General features: G+C 44.1%; 1 protein-coding gene across 2 annotated transcripts; it reads left to right on the top strand.

Annotated features, from left to right (window-relative positions):
* Positions 1 to 38: 38 nt before the first annotated feature.
* On the top strand, positions 39 to 8,223 carry trim16 (tripartite motif containing 16). 2 transcript variants are annotated; one of them, XM_027277149.1, is made up of 7 exons: positions 39 to 291; positions 549 to 1,341; positions 4,820 to 4,915; positions 5,230 to 5,463; positions 5,955 to 6,126; positions 6,390 to 6,485; positions 7,315 to 8,223. In XM_027277149.1, the coding sequence occupies exons 2-7, from the start codon at positions 661 to 663 to the stop codon at positions 7,923 to 7,925; spliced, it is 1,890 nt and encodes a 629-aa protein (XP_027132950.1). In that variant the 5' UTR covers positions 39 to 291; positions 549 to 660; the 3' UTR covers positions 7,926 to 8,223. The 2 variants fall into 2 exon arrangements, with proteins under 2 accessions (XP_027132950.1, XP_019124503.1); XM_019268958.2 differs by having other exon boundaries at positions 416 to 1,341.
* The last annotated feature ends 465 nt before the right edge of the window (positions 8,224 to 8,688 follow it).

Below are 8,688 nucleotides of genomic sequence, written 5' to 3'. Positions count from 1 at the left end.
CACATGTGATTAATCACATGACCACACGAGAGCTGCATTACACTTCACTGTGAGTCACTTGATGAATGAGTCTTAACTTTTACTCATCCACCAGCTGTGGTCGCTTGGTGGCGCTCTGTGTCTGAGCCTGCTGATTCACTCAGTGTATTTACATTTTCACTGGATTTTCCACTTGAACTTTGGAGCAGCTGGCTGAACAAAGGGAAGAAGCTGGCAGCGATGATTTCCTCAGTTTTTATCAAGATAATCCAATCAAACTCAGACAGAGCAGGAAGAGAGTGAAAGAGCGAGGTAAGAAGAAACATCTGGAAACTATCAAACTTTAAACTTTAAACATGATGCATGAGAGAGAGACTGCAACTCTACACCTAATTATTTGCTTGTTTGCTCCACCCTGTGGTTCTTTTCCCTCCAGGGAAGGGGAGGGCAGTGATTGTGCACGGGGGTGTATCAGGCCCGCCTTGTTGCATGTGAGTGCTGAGGGGGCGGATAACATGTAGACTGAAACTATGGGCCATGACTGACATCCTCTAGGTGTGGCTTTACAGTGCGATCCAGGAACTATACCGGCTGACAAAAAGCAGCTGAGCCAGTTCTTTTCAGAGAGTCTGAGAGAGTGGAAGTGAAGCCGGGGCTGACGCAGAGGCACAGACTGAAGACATGGCAGATACTGCAGCTGAAGAAGCAGCTCCCATCTCCGCACAGCAGCTGTGTCAGGTCTGCTCAGGTGAACTGAGCGGAGGCAAGCCGGCTGCCTGCTGTCACTCCGTTTGTAGCTCCTGCCTCGGGGATAAAAGTAAAGGATGTCCTGAGTGTGTGAAGAGCATGGACAAGCCTGAACCTGCTGACGGTCCCAAACAGAACGGGACAGAAACCGACGCTCCTGTGATCGACAGCAAGAAGGAGCAAAGTGAAGACTCCAAGACGGCAGAGGAGACCAAAATCCAAGAAGATCTGCAGGAGTCTGAAGACCCCAAGAAGCCCGAGGAGGAGAAGAAAGAGGAAAGTGGTGAAGAGGTGAAGGAGGAACCTTTGGGCCCGGACGATGTGGTGTGTGACTCATGCATCGAGAGCCCCTGCAGGGCCCTCAAGTCCTGCCTCACCTGCCTGGTGTCCTACTGCGGGGCCCACCTCCGGCCTCACCTGGAGAACCCAAAGTTTCAGAACCACCGGCTGGTGGAGCCGCTCAGGGACATCGAGAGGAGGACCTGCGAGAGCCACAAGTGGCCCCTGGAGCTCTTCTGCTGCGCTGACGCCTGCTGCGTCTGTCAGGACTGTGTGACGGAGGACCACAAGGGCCACAACACGGTGCCTGTGGTGGAGGCTCGTGGACGGATAGAGGCGAGTGATGCTTTTCTATATCTATCCATGTTTATGTAAATATATTAAGCTCACGTCGAGCACTTGGTGGTTTCAAACCTTTTTGGCTTGTGACGCCTTAAAATATCATCGCAGGTTACACCTCAGTGTGAACACAAACTGTGAGCAGATGAACCAAAGAGCCATGTTTTCTTCACAGATTTGTCACTTTGAAGGATTTTAGAGGTTTGTAGATGTCACAGTATCCAGAAAAGTCAGAAAACATGAAGTGATTTCTGAGGATTTGCTATTTTATCTCATTAAGAATTAAACATCTTGAAGTTTTTTGGACATTTATTTGGACAAAACAAGCAATCACTCCTTTTTTTAACTAAATTATTAATTAGAACAATCATTTGTTAGCTGCCTCAACATAACACAGAGACACCTGTATGTTTCCTTTTGTGATTTATCTCTCAGTCTAAGGCAAAGATAGAGTCTGACTCTCTTACAGAGTAAAGAAATCAAGTTTTTCAACATCGCAATGACAAAATATGACAGGACAAATGCAATTAATTTGCAATTTGAGCTCCAAAATATTCCTTAAATTGTATCCACACTGCTGAGATATATATAGGAATCATCTAACTGAGCGGCTTTGATGGCTGTAACCTTCAGCGGTGGATAACAGGGGATGAAGTGTGTCTTCCAAATGCATCACAGTTGTTCCCGCCTGGCACCACAGCACAGCTTTGATCGATTTAAATTAAATTAGGACACTAAATCTGAATTAATATCCTCTGTCGAGCTCATTAAATGATGAGCTCGCCCCACTTGTCCGTCTGGAAACTCAACACTCAGATCTTTTTAGGCCCCTGTGACGCAGAGAAAGCTCAAGCTTCAGTTTCTGTGTCATTTGTCTCTGTTTTTGACAGTCCGTGACCCACAGGTTCAAGCATTCCAGTCCAGATTCCTGCAGAGATCTGCAGCTTTTAGCCTACACCTGTTATTTGCAGAGTGCGTTGTTGCAAAACCCCAAAGTGCTTCATTAGGGCTGTAAAGCAAACACTCGAGGGAGGCCTGTAAAGTCAATAAAGCTGTTTGAAAGTGTAGGTAGTACAAATGCTACTCGACCACAGCTGCACTCACTGTGGGACATTATAAACCTCTAATTGTGTGAGAGGAGATGACAAGAAATCATCAGACTAAAGTTAATATGATCAGCTAAAGGGGAAACTTCCCTTTCAGAGAGATTCATTTCCACAGCATGGAAGACAATAGAGTGAAAGGACTTCCTGTCCAGAGTTCATGTTCCACATTCAAACACTTAGATTCCTCCTTTTGTAAAACACACTGTCTGCCTTGATCCTGAATTATGCTTTCATGTATAAGCTTTTACATTCGAGTTGCGCTGAGGCAAACATTTGTTTCTCTGAAAGATAAATACCAGACAAAAGTATTTCCAGGAGTTCTTAAAGACTCTTCAAACCATCTGGATTAAACAGATTTCCTTCCGCTGCATGATCCTCGAGTTGTTTCCCATCAGGTAGCCGGAAATAACTCCCAGTACATCCTCACTCTTTGAACACACGTCTTAAAGGTCCAGTGTGCCAGATTACAGCGATTATATGTCGATTTTCATATTTTTCATTAGAGTTTAATCACCTGAAAAAAAGACGAACACGGCGGGTCCTCCTCTACGGCGTCTGCCATGTTTCTACAGTAGCCCAGAACAGACAAACTGAACACTGACTCTGTAGTTACAGTTTTTAACTGTGTTTCGTGTACGAATCAAGCAAGAACAGATGATTCTTTGACTATCAAACATTGTGTATTTATCTTTTAGCTAAAACTTAATAATACAAAAATCTACAAACTGCGGTGGCTCGTTTCTGTTGCAGCAGTACGTCATGAATCCCTTCCCTTGAAGTCGCTGTGACGCTACGAGGTCGTAACGTGACAGATTTGTCACGGAGCCAAACGATGGGTTTGCCGTACCTGTTAGGAATCAAAGTGTTTCAGCTGCCACTTGTCAGTACATGCACTCTGCTTCTGCTTTGGCTTCACGTGTTACTACAAATCATGATAACCGATAAATACAGATCTGATTACATAAAGTTCACTGAGTGATAACATGGCTGGTTTTTATTCTTTTCCAATGTATATATGAGGGTCGGCTTTGGACTGTTGGCCACAGGTAAAGCGCTCAGTGGCATTTTGATTCAGTCTTTTTAATCCTCTGAGTTTTATTTCCCATATAAAGTCTGTTTCAAGATGTAAGTTGTGGATGGAGGGCACATGCAGTACAATGCAGAATGTACTAATGCTTTGCTGGAATAATGTATGATTTTAAACTCAGGGTGAATTAAGGTGAAGCTGTCACTCGTTTATCTCAGAGAATGTGGAATTAAGCTACAATTGTAACCATCTCCTCTCTGAGCCATTCTCCTGTGTCCCTGTAGTGAGTAGACAACTTTAACCAAGTCATGACGTTAACCAGTAAGACGTTAGCAGGCGGCAGCGGATGAGCTGAGACGAATCAGGTGACAGCCAGGAGACAAAAGCTATACAACTATGTAGTTACAACTGTTAGTCAGATCTCACGTGGCGTTTGGCTTTAACAGACGAATGCTCTGCAGTGTGATCTCCAGAGATCGCTGCTATACTGAATAAATGCTTGTTTGACTCTCTCACATCAACCAGTTTGGGTGAAATCATCACATTAAGACCAATGAATGAAGAAAAGCAAGTTTAGAAAAGTAAATTTTAGGCACACTTTCAAAGGAGGATATCAGCAAACTCTGACATATCGACACTTTTAAAACCTAAAACAAATACTGAGACACAATTTTAGCAAAGAAGGTGTCGATTTTTGGTGAAATACACCACAACATCGTCTGCGTATAAATGACGTTGAAATTCGACTTTTAACTGTATTCACTGCATTTTTGTCCATGTGGGTCAGGCATTAAAATGTACGTGACCCAACAAATAACATAACTAACCAACACATGTAACTTTAAGTGTTTCTGGCATTACAAAGTGTGGAGAGATGACATCCCTGTCTTGTATCCCTCTCTAAATGAAATTCCTCAGACAGTTCCTTTTAGCTGTACTGTAATCATTTCCCAAACGTTTGGTTGTTCTTTATTAGAGATCTAATACTCCATCACACTGGCTGAAGCCAAAAAATGTTTCCCCTCAGGGTCTAAAAAAAAAGAAAAGCAAAAGGAATTCTCCTTTATCTCCCAGAGTCGCCTGAACCTGCCCGAGGAATTCAAACTTGAATCTGAACAGGCCGATCCTTTAAAAACTACAAATATCTGAGAGTAGAGAAGGATGTGCGACCTCCCCACATGCAGAGAGTAGAGGAAACTAGGAAACAACACGGTTTTCCTGAAGAATGAGCCTCTGTGTTTACATCTGCCAAATACATCTGTTAGGATCTGGCATATTTTCAGCATGATGGCGTGAGTGTGGTTTTTCTGTGCTGAATCTTGGTCTGTTGTTGAATTCACAGAGGGAACTCAGGGAGAAGCAGACTGACATGGTGAAGACGGTGACAGCAGCCGAGAATGCCATCAACAAACTTCAACTCAACACAGTTTCTATTGAGGTAAACACACTGACCGCATGACTAACCTGAACTGAGCTCACTGTGTGTGTGTGTGTGTGTGTGTGTGTGTGTGTCACATGAATGTCACAATACATCAGCTATTTCTGTGTCTGAGGTGTTGGAGCCACCCAAACTAGACAGGTTTCCCTCAGGTGTGTGAGGAAATCATTTTTTTATGTTGTTGAAATCGTCAGTGAGGTAATAAAGTATTTCCTCAGTCAGCTTGTTATTATGTAACCCTGTACCAGAGGCTGTGACATGCACCGCTTCCCCTGTCAGAATGTAAAGAATGTTACCTGAAACCTCCCCCGCAGCATTCGGTGACGGAGGTACGAGCTGTGATCGAGAGCCAGTTCGAGGAGCTGCAGGCCGTGGTGGAGAGGGCGAAGCGTGAGGTGACGGAGATCCTGGAGGGCGAGGAGAAGCAGGCGCTGAGGCAGGCCGAGGGCATCCGGGTACATCTGGAGCAGAGGTGTACGGAGCTGAAGAAGACACAGGCGCAGATGGAGAAGCTCTCGAAGAACAAAAATGATGTGGATTTCTTACAGGTAACACCTAAAGGCTGATGAGAATAACAGCACTAGGTGTTCTAATAACAAACCTGATCAGCCACTGTCAGTATTCAACCAATAATCGTACCAATAACAGTTACGTAGTGTTTTTGTAGCGTTGACAGAACGTTCCAAAACAAACATATTAGCAGTTTGAAGTGAACTAAAGCTCCTAAAGCTCATTACGTGTCCGTAAAAACACATCACACATGTCCACAGTCTGACTGTCAATTACAATCCACAAAGATGAACTGTGTTTCTGTACAAACTTTATGTTTTGGATTACCTCTACCAACGTTAATTTAAATGGACTGTACTTATATAGTGCCTTTCTAGTCTTCCGACCACTCAAAGCACTTTTACAGAAGGTTTTAAAATCATAATCTGTCACTTGCAGAACTGTTGCAGCACAGCCGTGCTGATATTCAGTATAACAGCACTCCCTCTAGTGCGATATCACTTTTAATGTCTCTGTGCTTGCTCTGTAGGAGTATTCAGAGTGGAAGAAAGAAGCCACTGATATCTCTCTGCCTGGAGTCAGTATCGGCCTGATGGACCGCCTGAATTCCTTCAGCCGCGTGATCGTGGACTCCACGCAGGAGCTGTGCACCATGGTCGTGTCTTCATACATAGAGAAAGTTAAAGACACATGCAAGAACGGTAAGAAGTCACAGTGCAGCTCTGAGTTACAGATGTACAGACAGACTGTCTGGGCGTGTTCACACATGTAAAGAATTTCCAGCCTGTGTGTCATTGCTGGAGAGCTCAGGTACGCACTGAATTTGACTAAATATGCCTCCAAACCACCTGCGTGCTTCATGACTCAGCTCTTTTGTTTGTCACCTACAGACGCTGAAAGACGCGTTTCTGTGCCAACTGAACACAAAGTTCCAATAAAAATCCATTTTCTTCTTCTGTTGCAGACAAAATGGGAATAAAGACAACAGTGCAGGCAATTGTTGCAGCCAAACAGAACATGTCTATACCGGATCCAGTGACGCGGGACGACTTCCTTAAATGTAAGTGTTTTCTGTCATTGAACGTGGAGCATGTTGGGCTGAGCTCACTTTAGAAATGCTGAGTCACAGTTTCCTGACATCACAACGAAACAACAAAGATCACAGCACAGGACTTCTCAGGTTCAGCTCAGCTTAGCCATGCTCTGGATCAGATACATCAGCTGTACGAATCCCTGAACACAGACAGAAAAACATACACGGTCTTATCTTGTTCAAACACACAGTCGGCTGCGATGCACCAGAGACCCTGAACAGGTCTGTGACACAAGCTGCATTGTTTCTGCTTGTTTCCCAAAAACATGGAATGACCCACTATCACCGAATAATATAACCTAAATGTCCAAATAATACAAATAATATAAGATACATGAACTTAAAGCATGATGTAAAAGATGCATCAGTGTTAAAGCAGCATTCTGGAGCTCGTTTTAACTTTATATTGGTTATTTCAGTTCAGTGGTTTCCAAACGATAAATCTGAGGAGTCGTGAGATGATGACACAGTCGTGCTTTCACTTCCTTTCTTTTTTTATGCTGATTTCTCAAGATCACGAGTTTATCTTGTGATCCTGAGATAACAAGATAATTCATCACAAGAAAATAATTTGTTTTTTTCTTGAGAACTTAAATTTGATCAGATCTGGGAAGTCCTGGTTTAATCTTTGATTTTAAAGGCTGATCATTGGTTTTGAGATAATACTGAAAGGTAACTACAGCTGTGACATACATGTACAGTGTTAACGGGGAAACAACAGTGTGGTGACCCTGTTGACCTCGGCTGAGTTTACGGTCGTCTTCACACTTACAATGTTTTCACAATCCTCTCCCAGATGCCGCCCACGTGAGTTTTGACGCTGACACAGCTCACAAGTTCCTGCGACTGACAGAAGAAAACAGGAAGGTGACTAACACCACGCCCTGGCAGCATCCTTATCCAGACCTACCTGAGCGCTTCGAGAACTGGCGCCAAGTTCTGGCAGCGGAGAGTTTTTATCTGGGTCGGCGGTACTTCGAGGCCGACATCAGCGGCGAGGGCACCCACATCGGTCTGACCTACAAGAGCATCGACCGCAAGGGCAACGAGAGCAACAGCTGCATCACGGGGAACAACTTCTCCTGGTGTCTCCAGTGGAACGGCCGCACCTTCTCCGCCTGGCACAGCGACGTGGAGACCCCGCTGAACATGGAGAAGTTCACCCGGATCGGGGTTTACGTGGACTACACGAAAGGCCTCCTGGCCTTCTACGGCGTGGAGGACACCATGACGCTCATCCACGAGTACCAGGCGGAGTTCCTGGAGCCTCTGTACCCGGCTTTCTGGCTGTCCAAGAAGGAGAACATCGTCGCCTTGGTGGCCCCGGGGGAGCCTTTACGGCTCAAAAGCCCCTCTCCACCCACCTCACCTGCAAACGGGGCTATTGTTTCAAAAATGGCAGCATAGCAACAATTCAAATAATAAAATTTAGTGTTTCCTGCATAAATGTCAGAGTACTGTTACAAGCTGTTTGTCTCCCAAACATAGACTCATTATCTGAAGGGGAAAGTAGGGACGTCTCGCCATGTTGAACCTGTTTACAGCAGCATGTGCTTTTGGGAAGTTGTGAATGTTCATCGCATGTCTCGAGTCATATTTCTGCTCCGGTGTACGTTTGAGACTGATGTTACTTCATCGCACTGTGAATTCAGAGGTCTTCTATATTTTCTCCATGCAAATAAAAACTTCATTTGCAAAAAGCAAACCTGTTCATGTTCTCTTAAATCAACTGCGGGATGAACTGGGAAGTATTTTTAGTGCTTGGATCGAAAGTCAAATAAAGTTGATTAACCACTGACTGCAAAGTCACCAGGCTCACAAACATGTCAGAATCACACATGTATGTAGTTTATTTATAAGTTTAGGGTAGAATGTGTCGTCATTGTCTGATTTAGACACCAGAAACTAACAAAATGAGGTTCCAAGGCAGTAAAATACAGTGACATTAAGTAGTAGAACACAGTGAATTGATGGTAAGATTCAAGTTTTGCCTATTTCAGTGAAGCGGTTGAACAAATTAATATGGAATTTATCCCTCATTACTTTTTTTAGTACTTCAAAATGACGCTGAAATCAAGTCCAGATGTTTTCCCACTATGTTTTATTTTGAAGGCCGTCCACTCTGCAACAGTCCATGCAGCAGAAGTTATAGAAGTTACAGAGTTTGGTG

This window comes from Larimichthys crocea, unplaced genomic scaffold (assembly GCF_000972845.2).
Source record: "Larimichthys crocea isolate SSNF unplaced genomic scaffold, L_crocea_2.0 scaffold83, whole genome shotgun sequence".
Taxonomy (NCBI): Eukaryota; Metazoa; Chordata; class Actinopteri; family Sciaenidae; genus Larimichthys; species Larimichthys crocea.
This window is presented reverse-complemented; position numbering and strand designations above follow the sequence as displayed.